General features: G+C 49.2%; 7 protein-coding genes across 7 annotated transcripts; 3 read left to right on the forward strand and 4 right to left on the reverse strand.

Moving 5' to 3' along the window:
- Nucleotides 1-63: 63 nt before the first annotated feature.
- On the reverse strand, nt 64-2571 carry ONS95_007481 (uncharacterized protein; the record flags this gene model as incomplete). Its single annotated transcript, XM_058500988.1, has 1 exon — nt 64-2571. The coding sequence occupies one exon, from the start codon at nt 2569-2571 to the stop codon at nt 64-66; it is 2508 nt and encodes an 835-aa protein (XP_058362305.1).
- A 954-nt stretch (nt 2572-3525) lies between these two features.
- ONS95_007482 (uncharacterized protein) lies at nt 3526-6685 on the reverse strand. The gene is made up of 7 exons (XM_058500989.1): nt 6248-6685; nt 6048-6189; nt 5828-5904; nt 5440-5750; nt 5197-5336; nt 5042-5110; nt 3526-4922 (listed from the first exon to the last, which is right to left on the reverse strand). Exons 1-7 carry the CDS (start codon nt 6265-6267, stop codon nt 4587-4589), a joined length of 1095 nt encoding a protein of 364 aa, XP_058362306.1. The 5' UTR covers nt 6268-6685; the 3' UTR covers nt 3526-4586.
- A 1334-nt stretch (nt 6686-8019) lies between these two features.
- ONS95_007483 (uncharacterized protein) lies at nt 8020-10039 on the forward strand. The gene has a single exon (XM_058500990.1). It carries the CDS (start codon nt 8555-8557, stop codon nt 9740-9742), a length of 1188 nt encoding a protein of 395 aa, XP_058362307.1. The 5' UTR covers nt 8020-8554; the 3' UTR covers nt 9743-10039.
- Nucleotides 10040-10891: 852 nt separating this feature from the next.
- On the forward strand, nt 10892-11416 carry ONS95_007484 (uncharacterized protein; the record flags this gene model as incomplete). The annotated part of the gene is made up of 2 exons (XM_058500991.1): nt 10892-10975; nt 11252-11416. 2 exons carry the CDS (start codon nt 10892-10894, stop codon nt 11414-11416), a joined length of 249 nt encoding a protein of 82 aa, XP_058362308.1.
- A 2-nt stretch (nt 11417-11418) lies between these two features.
- Nucleotides 11419-12891, forward strand: ONS95_007485 (uncharacterized protein; the record flags this gene model as incomplete). Its single annotated transcript, XM_058500992.1, has 3 exons — nt 11419-11589; nt 11653-11967; nt 12040-12891. 3 exons carry the CDS (start codon nt 11419-11421, stop codon nt 12889-12891), a joined length of 1338 nt encoding a protein of 445 aa, XP_058362309.1.
- A 1910-nt stretch (nt 12892-14801) lies between these two features.
- On the reverse strand, nt 14802-16531 carry ONS95_007486 (uncharacterized protein). The gene is made up of 2 exons (XM_058500993.1): nt 16114-16531; nt 14802-16058 (listed from the first exon to the last, which is right to left on the reverse strand). The coding sequence occupies exons 1-2, from the start codon at nt 16255-16257 to the stop codon at nt 14868-14870; spliced, it is 1335 nt and encodes a 444-aa protein (XP_058362310.1). The 5' UTR covers nt 16258-16531; the 3' UTR covers nt 14802-14867.
- Nucleotides 16532-17340: 809 nt separating this feature from the next.
- ONS95_007487 (uncharacterized protein) lies at nt 17341-18196 on the reverse strand (the record flags this gene model as incomplete). The annotated part of the gene is made up of 3 exons (XM_058500994.1): nt 17341-17456; nt 17666-17887; nt 18022-18196. The coding sequence occupies 3 exons, from the start codon at nt 18194-18196 to the stop codon at nt 17341-17343; spliced, it is 513 nt and encodes a 170-aa protein (XP_058362311.1).
- Between the last annotated feature and the right edge of the window lie 1797 nt (nt 18197-19993).

Raw genomic sequence — 19993 nt, forward strand, 5'->3', positions numbered from 1 at the left:
GTAAGTTCCATCTCAACCTTCCATACACCAATTCTCATCCCAACCATCACAACGCTAACTCCTCTACCTAGTCCCCAAACAGACCTTCAGCCAACTCTTCGCCTTCGCATTCTCGTACACATCGCTCGGCAGCCTAACCACCGTCTCCCTATACAGACAATCATTCCCAAACCTCCAACTACACAACACCGCCCTCAACATACCCCCCTCCCTGCCACAAAGCAACGCCACAGTCGGCGGCCTCTCCGCGCTGAAGACACAAACACTCAAACATCCCGTATCCACCAATGTAAACAAATGATGGCCCTTCGGCAAGCCCTGCAACACAGCATTCAAGCCACTCGGATCCGTCCTCGAACTCGCAATCCAGCCAGGCTCCAAGCCCACCCTCTCCCTCGCATCGCGATAATGATAACTAAATGGCGTAGCCGACGGCGCATACGACAACCTCCCACTACAATTCCCAAACACAATCTTCTCTAACTTCTTCAACTCCATCACGCCCTCAAACCCCACCAGACAAGGCGCCGATCTCAAAACCTGCCCGCCATACAACCGCCGAACAGAAAACGGCGCCACAAGCGAGAACATGAAAGCCACAGCACCGAGCCCCGCGTCCAGCCACTGCAGCACCCTGACCAGCAACCCCAGCGTCCAGAACAGCCGCCGCAGTTCAGGAACCTGCTCCTCATCTTTCAAGTGTTCGTGTAGAGCAATGAATGGCGCGAAGGCGACAGTCAGGGCGAAGGCTAACAGAAACCACCAAGCTCCTGCGTGGACGAACAGTCGGGCAACGAGCTTCTTCAGGCCGTAGTCTCGCACGACCTTCATGCGCGGGAAGTTTTTCCAGCGGATGTGCAGGGCCTTGCAGTTGTCGAGGAGGATGGTGTTGTCTTCGTCGGCGACGCCGACGATCTGGCAGAGGGGCGTGATGTCCCAGAGGTGCGTGTGGTAGAGGTCTGGGCGGGCGAGGAGCTCGAAGGGGGAGCGTTTGGTTGGAGATTGAGGTTGTGATGGTGATGGTGATGGTGATGTTGATGGTACTTGGAATTGGTGGTGAGGATCGGGGAAGAGGCAGACCATGCGCTCGATGAGGCGGTCGGAGTCGTTGGAGAGGGAGAGCCGCGCGATGGCTTGGAAGGGCGTGTCGTCTTTGTCTTTGGAGATGTGGTAGTGGAGGAGGCCCATGAGGGCGTATGCGATGTCTGCTTTAGCGAAGGCCTTGTAGTTATTTGCGAAGCGGTCGCTGAGCGTTACAATGGCGTTTGAGAGGATCTCGAGACGAGAAAGCGTGAGGAGGCCGGAGAAGTGTTCGGCGAGGAGGCGGGTTGGGCCACCGTCTTCTCCGGATGAGATAGGGTCATCCCAGACTGTGCCGGTCATTTCGACCTTGAGCAGGGAAGTGAGTTTGAAGCTTGATTTATTTGGATCTGTGTCTCGGCTTGGTGTGCAGAAGTAGATGCGATCCCCTGGTGCGAGGAGCGCTTCTGGGAGTGTCCACATCCTCGATCCCCATTCTTGCTTCAGTTTGTTGTCATTCCCTTTCAACATGACGACAACTTGATAGCAGCCACGGATGACATCGCACATTCTGTACACATCTGAATCAAGGAGCGAGCCATTTCCCGGAGCACGGCAGCGAAAGTCAAGCCAATAAGCAGTCTTCCCCGCTTGAAGCGAAGCATATGCAGCCATTTCTTCAATCTGATCTCGACCCGTTGCCGAATTATCGGCATCAAAATGCATATTCGTATAACTGATAAACAAGTACGAGATGTCTTTTGCGGGATTATCATCCAACTCAAACTTCCCATCCCGCAAGACCATCAGCTGTCTAGGACGCAACATTCTTTTTCGTGACGAGACTTCCTTGACTGCCATATCAGTAGACGGTTTGCCGGGTCTTCTATCAAGAGGATTGATAGCATGTTTCGGCCATCTCCAATGATATCCAGGGAAATCCTTATAAAAGTCCGTAACCTCATCATCATCCCACGAGGAAGTGGTAGGCAGCACCAACAGAATCTGAAGCGGGACCGCCACCATCAAGATCCTGAAAAATGTTTCGACTCGCCCAAGAACACTTTTCCTCCCCCTCGCATCCGGATTCGATGGTCTCAACGCCCACTCCGAAACTCTCAGAACAGTCGGGACCGACCCCGTCACACTGGTACGCCCCCAATCCCCTTCCTCTCTCCGATTCTCATACACGAACCTCGTAGCTTGCACAACCAGCCGTCGAGGTTTAAAGATCGTCGGACTCAGGTACGCAGCCACATCTTCGTATTTATGCGCTACCTGACCAAAATGGTTGCGGAATAGGTAGCGGCCTTTCTCATCTGATTCGAGTATCGCGGCATTGTCAAAGGGTGTTTGTGCAGGGTCTTGCTTGATAGGGCGGTGGAAGAACTGCCCGTCGAAACCTCGCTTGCCGTTGAATTCTTTGGCGAGGTGGGCAGCGAGGCGGTCGGAGACGGTTTTTGTCTTTGTTTTGGGGCCTGCCGAGAAGTAACTGGCCGAGACGGGTGTGACTTCTGGGATGGGCTCGTGGGGGATGTCGTAGTTGTCCATTATATCTTGAGGTGTTGAGTTGGTGGTCAAACACTAGCCTGGAAATCGTACGAAGTAAACAAACAAACCACCTCGCCTGCGAATAAGTCAACAGGATAATGTTGTAGCGAGTGACAAGTTAAAGAAAAAGAAGAGAAATAGAACAGGTAGTAGGATCTTGGGGGACAAGCACCATACTTGAGTTCCCCTCCCCTCTGTAATTCATGTGCAACCCCAACAGTGATTTGGGGGCCATCGCATGCGAGCCAGGATAGGCGGCTACAGAACAATATGACTTACCCACCACCCATCCACACCATCAGAAACAAAACAAGGACTCTCATCTCCCCTCCCAATCATCCACTTTCTTTCTCTGATCAATCGATCCGATCATTCGTGCTTCGTGATTTGGACTTTGCATATATATCCCAGTCGATGACTGCTTGCTGGCTGGCTGCTTGCACCCCAGACGGCGTGACCTGAAGAAGTTGGCGAGTACATTGTGCTGTACGCCACGCCAGGTGCAAACGAGTCTTAGACAAGGAATTATCTTCCAACAGTATAGGAGGCGAGCTTATTGTCGTGATAACCGTCCTGCAACCTATCTAATCCACGCGAACCGAATCAACTCCCGCCTAGCAGCTGCTTAAATTATGGGAGTATTGAAGAGGCCACCAGGCACACACACACGCAGAAACACACACCTACATAAATTAAACCATAGTAGGCACAACTGTCACTTTAATAAGCGAGAATCCCCTTTCAAAAGCTCAAATTTGCACTCATTAAAGAGTTTTCAGAAGAAATGTTACGAATTCAGTTAGATCGATCAGGTGTAAGATATATCATACTCAAGTGATACACTAGTCTACAAGCTAGTAATCAAAACTAGGTAGGTAATTGTTTCGCTACGTTGTAACATGCCCATATTATCAAAAACACATCCAAGTGCAAGTGCGGGGCGCGGCGCGGTTACCTACCTAGGCTGAGTACTTCTACTTAAGGTATGCCCCCTTCAACACCGAATGGAACACACTTTTACAAGGAGTATATAGCCTAGGTAGGTATCAAGACCCTGTAGGCAATCAAGCGAAGAACGCTGGGGGCTGCTGGAATTTCTTTCTACCTAAGGTATGCTGTGTTCCAATTGTAAGGTATGTATGTACCCTAGCTACCTAGTCCAGGCTGGAGGAACCCTAGGCCTCATTACGTTGGAGCGAGCGGTGTGTTCTCGGCAGTTGAGGGGATAAGGTAGGTACCGTACCTTACTGTAAGGTAAGCTCTCTTTGCAGACCCGCCCCCGCCTTTGATCGAGCTGGGCCGAGCCGCATTTAAGTCAGGGGATGTGTACAGTACGAGGTATGCATTTAGCACCACTTTAACCTGCAAGTCCGGGTCGGATTATTCTTTTGGGATACTGGGCAGGGCAGGGCAGGGGTTGGAGATTCATGGATTGGTGCCCTCCTGCCCTGCTGCCTTCCCGCAAGGGTTTGGTTTTCGGGGTGGTCATTGGATAAAGCTGGGGTTGGAGAGACTGTTCATTTCTGGATAAATAGAACTTGGGGGTGTCGAGCAGTGTTGGTTTTGTCTTCACAATTTAATGTTTGTCCCACTTTCTGTTTAGAGGCAGCCTGCCCGAAGGTTCTGCTGGTTGGTTGGTTGGTTGGTTGGCGGGCTATTACCGCCCCCATGCCAGCTCGATACAGTATCTGGCGCAGGGGAGGGGAGCCCGAGCAGGGAGATACTGTATGTGGATGTTGAGTGGATGTAAGCCACATCTTACATGCATGCGAGATCACGCTATCTCCGGAAGAGCCTCTGTAGTTGGTATTTACTTGCGAGAACATGCGGGGACGTTTTGACAAGGGATTTGTGAACGGTATCTCGTGTATTATATTTACAGCGGGCTGGGGGAGTGTGCATCGGCAAGCGAAAGGAAACAAAACCAAACAAAACAAAACATGAGGAGTAATACGACATAACAGACTAACACAATGAAACATCCCATCTCATAACAGATCGAATCCCTCTCATTGTCAAACCTTCAACCCATCCAACCTCGGGACAACAACCGGCGCAGGCACATCCTTAATCCCCTCCGGCTCAACATAATCCCTCCATCCATTAACCCTCAACCTCAACTTCCTACTCTCCGCATACACCACCCTCCTCATTCTATTCGTGCTTCCTAGGGGCTGGTGCGCTTTCAAACCATGCCAGCCGTTAAGCGTGATGCGGTCGTCCCACCAGACGCGGAATTCGGGCAGCCAGGAGTCCTGGGGCTCGAATTCGAGAGTGGCGATTTCTTCGAAGGGGTATTTGGCGGTGGGCCACTCGATACCGATGTCGTCGACGGGTTGGTCTTTTAGGTTCTGAAGGGGTGGAAGACGTTAGAGAGGTGTGGAGTTGGGAGTGGATGGGGATTGCGGTGAGAGATTGAGGGAATTTGAGGTAGAAGGGGGGAGGAAAGGGAGTTTTTAGGGAGTTTTACCTGAAGAAGTTGTGCGCAGAAGGTGTAGGTTACTTTGTGCTTGAGGTGGAATTCGCGGGTGTGTTGTGACTGTGGGGGAGGTGGAGTTAGTAAGTGGTCTGGCTTCAAGTTTTGAAAACTATCAGATGGGGAGGGGATCTTGATGGAGGACTTACAATAGCGTTGACAGGTGCATCTTCAGATATTGTTTCCTTTTCGATGTTCTTCTGTTCTTCACCGAGTGGGAAGACGCCGAATTTAGCGACGTAGTCTCCATATCTGTACGCCGACTGAGAATACTCCGGCATAGCAACCACTATTCAATACTCATTAGCACGTCTCCTTCCTATTTCCTCTTCCTCATTCTCCTTCCTATCTCAATCAAACCACAACTAAAAAAAAAGAGCTGCAAAACTCACTCCACTGCCTCGGCAACGTCCCTGGCAAACACGCCAACTCCTTATCCTCCCTCTTCCCCAACTCCTCTCCAAACTTATCCAACTGATTCCAATTCCTCTCCAAACTATCCGCAATCTCATTTGTCGTCTTCGGATCTCGCAGTTCCAGAACAGGGTAATTGTTGAATGTGAAGTCTTGGGTTTGTTTGTCATCGCCCCAGATCTTTTCGCCGGCTACTCCGAAGACTTTGATGCCGATGCCGCGGGGGGCGGGGATGTTGTCGGGGACGAGTTTGGGGGTTAAGGAGGAGTACCGCATTATCATGCCGTATCTGTGGGAAGGCGGTTAGTGAGGTTGGGAGGAAGGTGGATTGAGGGGTGGGGAGGAGGGAAATGGGAGGGGACGTACTCTCCGCCTTTGGCGAACATGCCTTGTGCGAGATGCGGTGGGAGGTTATCCTTTACTTTGAACTTGCCCATGACACACTGTGGGATTCCATCAGTCATAATATTCAACCAAAAGCCCCATATAAATTCATATCTTCCCTTCCCACATCCATTTCCATCTTATGCCCAATACCATCTCCTATCTCACGAGCCTCGGACCGGTATGGAGACGTTGTACGTACCCCCTGTGTCTTCAAATGCGTGCCTCTCAAGCAATGATGATGTTCGTTAAAATTCATCATCTGAAAACGCTTGAATTGATCGGAAACTTCTTGGATCTTCTCTGCTTCGCCTGGCTGGATGACTTCCACACCTGGTGCGTCCCTGTAGCACGCTGTTAGCTACAGACTCACTTGTCTGGAATTGAGCTTGGGAATTGTACCATTTGATATATTCCGGCATTTTGAGTCGAGTTTACTGTCAATCAAATGATCTGGTGGTCCTTTCGGTATACTCTGAAGATTGGAGCTGCACCATCTCACAAAAGTAGACAACCAAGCAGAATATATATACCCCACCACCCCGCTCCTCCGCCAACCCGAGGACCCTCGGGCTCCTCACCAATCCCCCATTTCAAAATCCCATGGCTTAAACATGCTTAGAACAAGATTGACGATCTAGAACTGACGAATGCGGGGTTGGATTCGAGTGAGACAGCCTCGAGAACGGCACTGTTTATGCACGGCTGAGAGGCTAGTTTGAGCCCGGTGAGAACTGATGTGCTGTGGAATGACAAATTGTGAATCCTGGGGATGGGATTGGGGAGTTGTGAGGCTCGATGCTGGTGTTGGCGGGGTAGATCGAGGGGAGCTATTTTAGGGGGACGGAGCGGAAGTGTACCCCGCATTTGGTGGGATTGGCTTGATTACTGGGAGTGGGAAGGGAGCAACCTTAGGTTGGCTTGAGGAAGCTTTGATTGGTACGTAGGTAGGATTAAAAAAGGAAAGAAGTTTACTTATCAAGGATTAGGGAGAAATGGGGAGGTGGTAAGATGCTGCTCTTGAGAAGGATCACAGAAACTTGATCGCCAATCGTCGAACAAATACGAATCTACAGCCAGAACCAGGCGAAGTAGAGACACAGCTCTACTAACAAATAAACTGATCCCCATGAAGTAAGCTTGAGAACTAAAGCATCGAAGAAAAAGGGATAATAGGAACAACAGCTTAAAATAAGCAGCGATCGATCATCCACTTCTCCAAGGCCCAAAGAAGATCTGCTATGATTTCCCCAAGTTCCTCTAACATTTCGTTCATCGAACATGTCCAATGCATTCAAGGGTTCCACAAACTCGACTCTGATGCCCCTGCTCAATTCTTGGGTAGGAATACTCGTGATGAGCGTAACCTTGTATTTCGTTCCACGAGATGCTGTGTAAATCACCAGCGAAAAGAAATGACAGGAAGATGGCAGTGCACCGGTCACCACAGGAATAAGTGATCTGAGCCACGTTTCCAGTAGATTAATATTGAACCTGGAAGCTCTTGACAATTTAGGGCGAGGCTGTGGCACCGCAGGAGGCTTTCATCGTGCTGCACTCAATCTCCCTCGCAGAACATTCCTCCTGAGCATGAAAACCTCATGAACGTAACATAACAAACGCAACAGCTTTTAAAACTTTCGCGAATTGTTCTAATCTGACAGATCTAGTCACTTGACGGCGATTGCAGAGTATCGCTATAACCAATTCAACATCAATCCCCACCCCTCCAACGCTTGAACGAATCAAGAGCCTGCCAAACTCAGAGCCAGCCAACAATCCTCACCATAGAGATCACGCATGCAACAAATCTCCACCTCTCTTCAAATTTCGGATTTTGACTCTCTTCAGGTCAACTCATTGTGTTTGCAAAAGCACTTGCAGCAATTCCAATGCATAACATACTTGCATCGCAGCAGTTTTCAGTCATGTTACGCGGTCACCTCTTCGCCGCAAATTTTGTATGAGAGAGGGCGGCCCGCTAGTGAATCTTCAATGATCCTTGCTTCCTGGCTCTTGGGCAGAGAACATGCTTACAGGGTATACCGTGACCAATCGTCTGTTTCTGTTCTTGTTTTGCTGATGCATTGAGAACGGCTGCTGCATGCCAGGGTATGGACACGTGAGCACGGGCGGCAAGGACCGAAATCCATGCGGCTTGGCGAGATGGATGCGATGGATCAACGTCAGACGAGGCGGCTGGAGGCACCAGATACAATACATGTGGCAGCAACATGGCTATGGACGAGTGAATAGCTACACGGCAGGACATGAACACAAGCGACTCGTGATTCTTTCCGTCCCGTTGCACGAGACCGCCCTCCTCCACTTCCGACTACGGAGCTTTTATTTTCTCCTGCGATATATCACAAATGCGACACCGATAACAGCAATATATCCTCGCCCATTTACTGTGACAGGACGGCTCAGCAACCATGGGCGAAGATATCTCTGCGATGGATAAGCTACGCGCTCTATTCAAAGCCTCGAATAGTGAGCCGCAGTATGAGCCTGTTGATTCGGACTATGGGACTGGGGATGAGGATGTGCGGAGACCGATACTGATAGTACCAGAGGCGGATGAGGGGGAGGAGTTCTCGTGGTTCGAATACTCTATCTTCCTCCTGTTGGGAATAGCTATGCTATGGGCATGGTAAGATATCTGGCTTCCACAAATACAGAATCAAGTTCTGATTAGAATACAGGAACATGTTCCTCGCAGCAGCACCCTATTTCCAAACCCGATTCGCAGACAACAGCAACATCCTCGAACACTTCCAACCCGCCATCACATCCGTAGGATGCATCACCAACCTCCTCTCGATGCTCATCCTCGGCCAAATGCAAGCCAAAGCCTCCTACCCAAAACGCATACTCCTGGCGCTCGTCCTAAACTTCATCGTCTTCACCCTCCTCGCATTATCCGTCACATTCTTCCGCAGCATCTCCGCAACAGGCTACTTCGTCTTCACCCTGATCATGGTATTCTCGACCTCAGTAGCTACAGGTCTCTGTCAAAACGGCGCCTTCGCATTCGCGTCTAGTTTCGGCCGCCCAGAATACATCCAAGCCATCATGACCGGCCAAGCCGTCGCCGGCGTCCTCCCCTCCGTAGCACAAATCCTCTCCGTGCTCGCCGTCCCAGCACCCTCCCACTCCGCGACGACAGCAGAACAGCTGCAAAGCACAAACACCGAGAACACCACCTCCGCAACAGTGTACTTCTCGACCGCGACGGTAATCTCCTTCCTCACGCTCTTCGCCGTCGTGCCCCTCATCCGGAAACACAACCGCATCCTAGAGAGCAAGATGATGACGTCTATAACCAGTATTGAGGAGGCGGAGCAGGCGAAGAGGAAGGTGGTGGGGATGTGGACGCTGTATAAGAAGTTGCATTGGTTGGCTGCGAGTGTGTTTCTGTGTTTTGCAGTGACGATGTTCTTCCCCGTCTTCACGCAAAAGATCGTCTCCAATAAACCACAAGACCACGCCCCACGCCTATTCCAACCCTCTGCTTTCATCCCCCTCGGTTTCCTGATCTGGAACATCGGCGATTTGGCAGGTCGACTCATTACACTCGGCCCATTAAACCTGCGACATCGGCCGGCGGTGCTGTTTGTGTTTTCGATTGCGAGGGGGGGTTTCTTGCCGATGTATTTGTTGTGTAATATTCTTGGGAAGGGAGCCGTGGTTAGGAGTGATGCGTTTTATCTTTTTGGGGTGCAGTTTCTGTTTGGGGTTAGTAATGGCTGGTTGGGGAGTTGCTGTATGATGGCTGCGGGGGAGTATGTGGAGGATGGGGAGAGGGAGGCTGCGGGGGGATTTATGGCGATTAATCTTGTGGGTGGGTTGACGGCGGGGTCGTTGTTGAGTTTTGCGGCTGCGGGGGTGAAGTAGTGTACGAGGTTGCGTTTTGTGGTTGGAGTTTTGCATTGGTGCTTGGAGTGGTTTGGGATTGGTGTTGGGAGGCGTTTGAGTAAGGTTGCATTGTAGGCGTGATATTGGCTTTTGTTTGAGAGCTGGATAAATGGTGCATACTTGGGTGTATCTGTCTCTTAAGACAGTGTTGTGAGGATAAACACTTCCCTTGCACATATTCAGGTAGTTCTGCATATAGCAACCTCGATAGTATGCTACAGGTAAATAAGCCATGGGCATCTGGATAGAAACACCTAGAATACACAGAAACTGCCCTGTATTCCCTTGCTTCAACTCGCTTTGCTTTACTTTGCTCTGTTCTTCTCTTAATCATAACCGTCCGTATTCGTTACCATTGGACCCGCTGCTTGTAACTTGATGTGGGCTTCTCTGCTCTGCTCTGCCGACTCCCAGTTCGCGTACGATAGTTTTCTCAACGAGATTATTGCTTCCTACACATGTTAAGCTGGGATGCCCTGAGTTTAGTACTTCTGTTGATGTTGAGATTGAGATCAAGATTTGAGTAATTACAATGTCCGTTGGTGAATAAGCGACTTTGAACACGAGGAAAGTAAACAAAGCTTACTGCCTAGATTCAGCGCGCATTGCATTCAGCGCCCAATCTCATAGAATGTATAGTCTGTAGCTCGAGGCTTCTACTTTACCCTCTTTCAAGAATATCTGTACAGTCTCTCCTGTTCCTCTCCTTCCCTTCCTAGTGTGGGATGCGTTCTAATTCTGGTCCTCTCTTTCCACCACCGAGCTGAATGGGCGACATTTTACCTGCTACCTAGCGCGACATCGCTTGGGTGATGTTGCTGGTTTGATTATTTCCCAGCTTTTGGGTAGGCTAGCACGCGAAGTTCTTTGTTTACCTACCGACCTAGCGTCATCCACACCCGGCACGATATCACCTACAACTTCGACATCGCACAATATCTTCCTCTAGACACTTCCTTCCTTGCTCCCTTTTCCTGCATCTTGAGTACACTAAAAACACAACAGAATAACAAAACTTTAGCTCGAGTACCTCCTTTGCATTACAAGACAAAACAAGCAGGAGGTTGTCAGAGAAAGGTGAAGTGGAGCAGGGAATTGAGAGCGCCAACAACGAGAAAAAGGACCAAGATGGCGCCCTCGAAATGGAAGTGTACGCATCCCAATTGTGGGGCGATTGCGAAGAATGAGGCGGGCTCGATTGAGCATTGGGGGGTATGTATTGTGTGTATTGTGTTTTTCTGGTGCTTTTGAGTTTACTTTAAACAAGAGAGGGTGAGGGAGTGGAGTGACGGATTCTCCATCACCCTTTCGTGTGTTATGGCAAGATATCTTTCACACTTGAACACCCATGTTATGTTGATCATATCACACACGCCATCATATCTTCCGTATAAAAATCTCCTTGAACGCATGTCGCCTTCTCACATTACACTGTCATCGCTTAATCCCAGCACATCACAAAACAGCACAACACTAACACGTCATCAGGATTATCACTTTGAAGAAGACTACCCTGGCCCAACGATTAACAAAACTGCTAGCAAGGCCTCCAACAAGGCTACCCCTCCCGTGTCACTGGGACCCCAACTGGCATCAGTAAAACACCAGTCTCTACTCAGGCCGCTAGAGCGACACGCACTTCAAAGCCAGTAGAAATGACGGAACCGAAAGAGGAAGAGCTTGAGGGCGAGGACGGAGGCAATGGGACGGATATGGATGGTATACCTGAAGCTTTCAGTGAACTTGCCGGGGAGGTAGCTGTTACAAGCAGCAACGGAGCAAACTCTAACTCAACTAGTAAGAGGAAGGCAGCTGGCACTCCGAGCGTAAGTCACCATCAACTTGATCCTCCCTCATCTTGAACCATTACTGACAGTCCTCCTTCTTAGACTTCCGCACCTCCCTGCAAGAAACCCACAGTACCAGCGCGTAAACCAACATCGACATCCATATCAACCCCAAAAACCATCCTCGCTCGCCTCCAGGCCACCAAATCCTCGACACCTCGCACGCCCGCTACGAGACGACGAACAGCAGTTACTGAGGGAGGTGATGATGACGATCCGCCTGATATCACGCCGAGAACGCTGGGTGCGAGAGCGATTGCGAGATTGACGGAGAAGGCTTCGAATGATCCGTCGAGAGATTTACAGCCTATTCGTCGGCCGTTGCCGCCTAGGTTTCAGGATTGGAATAGTGATTCGGTGAGTCTGTATCTACGTGCAATGTACCTTTCTTCATATCAGGCAATGAAAAGCTAATAATGTTACCCATAGGACTCCGACATTGGCGCCCACGATTCCTCCTCTGATGATGAACCCTCAGTCCCCCCACCAACCTCCAACACCAACCTTACCAACCCACATATCGAGGATCCCTTCTACAATCAAGACCTGTCGGACTCCGATGCATCAACCGGTATCTCTGAATCTCCCAATGGCACCCCGCGTGCATATTCCCCCTCTGCACCAGGTCCTGATACCCTCCACCCATTTTCTACATCCGCCAAATACCGTATCATGCCTCCTCGAGGAATCGTCAAAAACCCTGATGGCAGCACTATCGACTTCGACTCTTGCATGACTTTCCCAGAGATTCCTGATCTGGAAACCCTGAACAGAAACAAAAACGCTGGAACAAAGAAGATGGAGGATGTAGGCGAGAGTGTCATCCCGCAGAGAAAGGTCGTGTTGATGAGCTTTTCAGATAACATCACCACACCAGACATCAACTGGACTGTTCACAAAACCCAAACCTCCTCCTCCAACGCCAACACCAACTCAGACAAAGTCACAATCGGCGAACCCCTCTCACCACCCCTCCACTCCAGCTCGCTCAACCTCTCCACTACCGGCGACGCCATCATGCTCGCTTACATCGAAGCCAATAATCGCGCTAAGGCCAAGGCTAAAGAGAAGAAACAGAAGGGGAAGGGGAAGAAGGGTGGAGGGGATGGAGAAGGAGATGGGGTGGTTAGGAAGAAGAAGAAGGCGTTGAGACAGCCTAAGTATGAGAAGAGGAAGTATACGTGGAAGGATAGTACGAGGAAGAATAAGGGGAGATTGTATGATACTCGGAAGGCGGAGGCGGAGGGTGAGAAGGGTTGTGAGGGCGAGGGCGAGGAGTGATGGTATGTGGTGGTGGTTGGGAGTTTTGTCACATTTCGAGGGGGTTTCTGCTATTTGGGCTGTTGGTCATGAGGGGTGTTATTTGGTTGGGGCGTTGTTTGATTTTCTGGACTGCTGGAGGGGATCTTCTCATGAGTTTTGAGGACTTTGATGGACGAGGGGCGGATAAAAGGGGTGAATGGTGGATTTGTACGATATAGCAGGATGACAAGACGAAATGACATGCGAGTGCCATACCTAGATATACCCAGATGAGTAGTTTCCTTAAATGGGCATGAAAATTGGGAATGAACAAGTGAATCAAAGAATCAATAAACCCCACTTCCCGGAATGTTCTTCAAAAGAAGGTTAGACCTCCCCAACATCTGTAATCCACAATGAGTATATAAATAAGTACCGTTTCCCAGCCTATTTCTGCACCCCAATTCCCTTACCAGTGACACATCCAGAGGCAATAGTGGTGAGACAGGGCGCTTGGTGGATTTCGAAGAGCATTAGCATCTTATGGCTCTTTTCGGCGGAGATTATAGAGAGTTTGAGTATTTACGAATCGTGTGATTCGTTGAAAGTGAGCGCGGGAGATTTTGGGTGGGAGAGAATGGGAAGGAGGATGGAGAATGGTGACTGAGAATAGAGATTGACGGTAAATCATGGGGCGACAACAAAATTCTCAACAGTCCAGTTGATCCACGTAGCTTTTGCCTCTCTTCTGAAGACCGATTTTGCTCCGAGCATAGGAAAGTTACATAGACTCGGTATGAATGTCAAAGTATTGCTTGTCACCCACTTACGATATGGACGCAAATCATACCAAGGCAAGAAGTCGTGATTATAGGTTGACTTTGGTGGCATGAGTTTCCCGGAAATAAATAGTTATGAGGCGGTTGACTTTAAAGAGGATTTATATTTACGGTGAGAGGAGCTGAGTTCGTGGGTTCTTGCGAGGGAGGTGAAGAGATCTCGCTTAGCTGGGAATGTAAACAAACTACCAGTGACCCGGCATTTGCACATTCTGGCGGGTTATTGAGCGCGATTCACTCGTATTACGAGAGGGGGGTGGGAGTATATAAAGAGTGTTTTCATGTCTTGCGCACAATCATCGTCACGCATACAGAGCAAAACACTCCATAATTGGGAAGTGTGCGGAGCTCTGAGATGTGGTATCAAAGATTAGTGTTGAGCTGGAAGAACTGGTTGATTTATTGGATCAAAGAGTGACAAGGTCGGTTGAGACTTTCATTTATTCTAGTTGGTATTCTTAGTATGATGTGAGTGGATCGTACGGAAGTTTTGACAATGAAGGGGAAGAATGACAGCAATGCAAGGGTTCGCAGCAAAGTCATAAAGTACTAGCCAGGAACTGAACTGCCTAGCTCTTTCTGCAGAGTCTTTGAGAAATCATATATCTTCACCCACTTTGGAGAGTCATTTTTGAATGTGTATTATCACGTGTCAACCCAGAGCAAGACGTCTCTCCACATGGCTTGTGGCATTATGTATCGACTGATCCGGCCTCAAGTAGACTCGTGGTTCACCTTTATTTCTATTGTCTCAAAAAAGATTCCTCTGTACCCAGCCTCAATCGATTCATGAGATTGTCACTTCTAGTTGTCCCCATCTCCGATTTTAAATTACTCGCTTCTCCGATGCACTTCGTACTTACGCCCCTTACAAGTAATCCTCAATTTTGTTATTCTCTACCTTTCAGCATATACCTGGTTTAGTCTCTGGCACATCGCAACCTACTTGTCACCCCTCCGTTTCCGCTCTGTCAGACTCGTAGACCTACACCTTCTTACATCAATACCCCCAACATGCCAATTGATCATCATCTGCCTGTAATCTACAAATCAGGACAGAACAAGTGATGCGTGACAGTGACGGTGTAGTCCTGCATCAGGATCTGCTGCACTGGACATCCTTACCAAGGTACGGCGGCCAAGTATCATTCCTAATTCCCCTCAGAATTCTATTTTCTACCGCTTCCGCCTCTCTGTTTTCTCATTTCTGACTCCTTTAATGTTTCTGGTTAGGTTATGGCCTGCGAGGCAGTGGTAGAAGATATCGGCTAGTTCCCAAGGCACAGCCTCCTTGACTTTCGAGCAATCCTTAGCAGCCGCCAACCAAATCACAAAAACCTCCCTCGCCAACGTCACCAATCTTCTGATCCTCTGGATCTCTTCCGCGGAATCATTCTCGAAAGGCACCTCGAGAAGCGTGAACAATAGCTTCCCCCTCCTACTCAAGCCAAGGTTTTTCATCTCAAACTTCGGCGCCTCGTTCTCGGTGTAGCGCGACCACGACAGGAGATTTTCTTTTCTGCTCTCCAGGCCACCACCATACATGCTGGCAGAGCCGACCCAGAGATAGCATTCATCGTCGAAGGGGTGGATCGATCCCGTCGGCTTCAAGACCCATCCATAGACCCCTGCAGCGTTGGTGGGGGACCATTCGATTGACTCGAGCTTGGCAATGTTCGGCGGCTGGTGCGATGCAAGGATTGATTTGACGTGTTTGGGAGTATATTCTTCGATCATTGAAAGCCATGATTCGGACTGCGATTCTGAAAGTACCTCGGCCCACTCCTGGGTCGTTCGAAGCGTCATCAATCCTTCCCATACTGTCTCCAGTCTGGATCGGAAAATGGAACTCTCGAGTTCTGGGGGAAGAGCCTGGGGGCCTTCATACAACGGTGTTTTGTTACTGTCTTGGAAGTACCCCGAAAGATGCTTGATTTGGACTCTCACGGATGCTTCATCTCGTGCTAGACGATGAGCAATGATCCGAGGGTGCTCGCGCTCCTCGCGCATCTTCTTCAGAATTTCGGTTTCCTCTTCTGTCCAAGGTCCCGTCACTAAGGCTGACTTTTCAATCCCCTGTCGTGTCACTGCGAAACTGCGCTTTCCGGTCCGTTTCAAACTTTCTAGCTCTTTCGTGGTGAATGCGCGGTTGGTGAGTATCTCACGCATTCGGGAGTGGAGTTTAACCTCCCACTTCAGGGCCTTGAACATCCTAGGAGCATCCCTAAAGAAATCAGGCTCGTAGTCTTCGAGGCTTGCTAGTGGTCTTCGAATGTCGTGCGGTCTTGTTACGGCAGCGAGATTGGCAGCTGATTGTTTTGGAGAAGGTTGCTGGTCAGGAGAGCTATCTTGAGAATGGGGCGGTTCCTTGATCCAAGTGTTAGCATTTCCTACTATTTATCAATGAGCACTGGTGCCACACCTCTTTCTTGTTATCTTTATGACTGAGGGAGGTCTGAGAGAACCTTCGGACCTGGAGTATGTCCAGCGTCATTGCCACAACATGCCTATGGCACCTGCTTGCGTTACCAGCGACATGGTAGATAGGACACTGAAAAGTTCTCATAACTCGCCTCTTTAGGACTTTTGCTTGGAAAAAAGTACTGGTGAGGGCCGATCAAGAGGTAAAGAGAACTTTTACAGGAGGAAACGCGGTTGTATTGAACAGTCTACAAACACGGATACCTGCTTTCTAAAAACCGACGAGACAGCGATCTAGCCTTCTCATGGTGAGCGGAAGGTTGAACGTGTTTGGCAAGGATACGGTCGAATTGGTATGAGAACGATAGGTCACTTTTCCTGTTTCCTCCTTTTGTACCTTCGTACTAGTTTTATTATCACTTCCGGAAGTGTGCATGTGTTTTTGTTTGTTTGTGGTGATTGCGTGCTGACCAGACCAGGTCGAGAAGGTGCTGGCTGAACTTGGACATGTGCAACGGTCCAAAAATGTCAACTACTAATAGATTTCACGAGAAAGGTAATATATGAAATACGGTCTACAATCTACTCACGTCTTTTCCTCAAGATGCAAAATTGCTCCTTCCCAAATCTCCAGTTCGCTAAATCATAGGACCTAATCTCGCTCTCCAGCTTCTCCCGCAGCCGTCCAGCATTTCCTTACACGAGGCGAGTCCAGGCGCACGGGAGGAACAGATCTGCGCCGCGGCGCGCGCTGCTTCCGTCTACATGCAGCATCTCCAACGGGATTTGGGAACCTAAGAACTTCTCTTTCGTTTGCTTGGTTTACCTTGAATTCGAATGTAGGTATCTAACAATCTCCTCCTTCAATCCACTCTTTCTCCTAGTATCTGGCCTTCATTGTACCAAGCGCGGTCAGAGAAGCAAGAAGCATTTCATCTGGCTGAAAAGCCCCCGTTGCGTCCCTTATGATAGAGAGCACCAAAGTCATACGCGTTGGCCACAGAAATAAGTTGATACTTGATGAGAACGCGATTTTGAACATTTCAATGGAGTAAAAACATTTTCCCATTTTCTCCTTACTTACTGGCCATTTTAAACCCCTTGGTCCGAATCCAGTAATAGTAAGCTTCCTCTGCAAGCCCTAATCTCTCTTTCTCTCCCTTCCTCCAAAATCAAAAACCTTCCAGGCCAGTTCTCATGACTGCTCCGTTCATGAATGGATCAAGACCTATCCCCTTCCCATGTAGTCACTCTTGCCAATCTCCACACCCTCCTTCCTAAGAAGCCCATACGCCGTAACGAAATGGAAGAAGAAGTTCGGGAGGGCGAATTGAGTGGCGTAGGCTGTTTGTCACTCGTTAGTGAACTCATTCCTCAATCAAACCCTCTTTTCAGAACCCATCAAAAGCTCCCCGTCCCCTTCCAACCCTCCATTTCCCCTCTCTTCCCTCCTTTCCTTTCCCCTTCACCCACCTCTCCCATGACCCCGCATCAACCGCCCCTCCTCCAAAAAAGCAAAAACAAAAAACAAAGAGAAGAAAAAATGCACTCACAAAACCCCGTAAACTTCAACTCCGCCGTCCTCGTCTTAAGAATAACCTCCTCCTCCTCCTTCCCATTAATATCCTCCTCCTTTACCCCCTCCAAAATCTCAATCGTCTTAGCAATCCGCGTCTGCAGATCCTCCATCGTCTTCTCGTTGTCTTCCAGCGCGACGGCTTCGATCTTGGCGACGCGGACGCAGAAGCCCTTAGAGGTGTCGGAGATGCGCTGGACTGGTAAAAAAAAGAACTCTTGTTAGGCTGGGCTTGAGTTTCTTAGGTAGGGTTTGATTGTGGTGGAAGGATGGGAATGAGGAATGTGGGGTTTGGGGAGTGGCTTTGGGGAGAAATAAAGTAAAATAACTTACTCTGATACACCAGATCGCCCATATCAGCAATCAATCTCGACCCGACTAGCTTCTCCTCTGTAAGTTCATTCCCGCCATCCTTCGCGTGCGCCGTTCCCTTTGCAAGGAGCTTTTGCAGGGTTCGTAGGTTCTTGAGGAAGATGGGGATGGTGATGGAGTAGAGTGTGATTGCCATTTTTGTTCGTTTCTGCTGTTGAGTATCGAAGGGCGTGTGGTTGTGGATGTGGAAGAAAGGCTTGTGTTGGTGAGAGAGGTGATGGCAAGAGGGAGAAGTTTCAATCTGGTATTGGGAGGTTGAAAGGTGCGAATTATTGGTAAGGTTTGGTATGAGGTAAAGTCAAGTCAAGTCTCGAGTCAATCCCAAGGAGGGACATCTCCCACCTTTAAATAAACCTCCCTCCCCCTCGGTAGTTAACTACCCCGCCAACCCCTCTTTCCCAAAACAGTAACAAGCTCAACCTCTCCTCTCCACTCCACAAACAACCACCACCAACTTTAACCCAGTACGGCTTAACAAGATCCCGAAGAACGGGTGAATTTGTCAGCTACCCGATATTTTCAATGCTTGATTTCAAAGCCGCGTTTCAGCTTCAGCCTTTACCTAGGTATTGCAGGTAGTACGAAAGTAAGGCGAGTAAGAGAGCTTCACCGCCAATTGCCACCCACCCACCCACCTTATTCGACGTGGATGCCTTGCAAGCCAACCCACCAAATTTCCAGAGGCGAAGGCGAAGGTAATTGAGTGCAATTCAACAGTAAGGTACCTAGTATAAAACACCCCATCCCATCCAATCATCAAGCCCTCATTAGAGGTACCTTAAGGTAAAGCAAGTTGTCCCGTGTCCGAATCGGGTAAGCAGGAATTTCGGTTCCAGAAGAGAAGGGATGATTACTGTACTGATCACCCAAACCCCTTCCTTTGTGTGTATTTTAGAGATGGGGTCGGTGCAACTTCACACCACAATAATCATCATGCAAACCATGCAAGAGTGCCGTGTCGATGCCGAAGTATCTGATATCAACACTTCACAGATACCTACTTGGTGCATTGTGTAATATTCCAACAAAGGGTACCTAAAGGTAGGTACGCGAGAGGAGGAAAAATAACCTTAAATAACCCAGCACACTTTACTGGTTCAGCCCTGCCTTGGTGGCCTTTGCGTCATTTGGCGGCTGTATTGTAAACAGGTCCCTAGCGAGCGTCACTCGTACATACTCGAGATAGGGGCTGTAAGGCTGCCCATAATTTCTCGGCCGCTGTTTAAATGCGTTGTATGGAGAAACAAGGAGATACGTGGGAGAGTCAGAAGAAAGAGCAAGAGAAAGATACGGGATGTAGTATTGAAGATTGTCCATTTGCTCTATACCAGTACCAATACCCATGAGGCAGGCAAGTAGGTATGGCATTGGATGAAGTGTGGTGTGTACACTAGTATTACTGTGTACAGTAGTATTACAATACAGTGAGTTGCTCTGCTCTGCTCTGCTTTCAAGCCTCCTCGCTTTCCAGCTCTCCTGGCAAAGGTCCTTATCTCGAAGAAACCCCAGCCGTCTTCCTTATACCCAGGCCCACCCAACCCTGCCAAATCTTTCCACCTCTATCCCACACTCCCCAAGACAAAGGAAAAAGTATATCTCGACATCTAGTGTCAGTTTGTATGTAAACAAATCCGCAATCCCAACCACCCACCAATCCCCAATTTCCAAATATACACGGGTCTCAACTAGAGTCTGATCCCATCCATCCATTATCACCCGCCCAGCCAGACCAGACCAGACCCGAATATCCCCATTAAACCGACCAAGACCAGTACCGACCAGGCAAGAGCCTCCCATTCCGTCCAATAAAACAGAGTTGTCCACGTCAGGACAGAAAGAGTGACCCAGTGTCCCAAGCCAAGCCGGCCAGCCCAAGCCTCAAAACCAAACGCTAAATCGCAGCAAAATAAAATCACAAGAGGGGAGTCTTGTT

Source organism: Cadophora gregata (assembly GCF_030347475.1).
Source record: "Cadophora gregata isolate MNR1 chromosome Unknown scaffold_2, whole genome shotgun sequence".
NCBI lineage: Eukaryota > Fungi > Ascomycota > Leotiomycetes > Helotiales > Ploettnerulaceae > Cadophora > Cadophora gregata.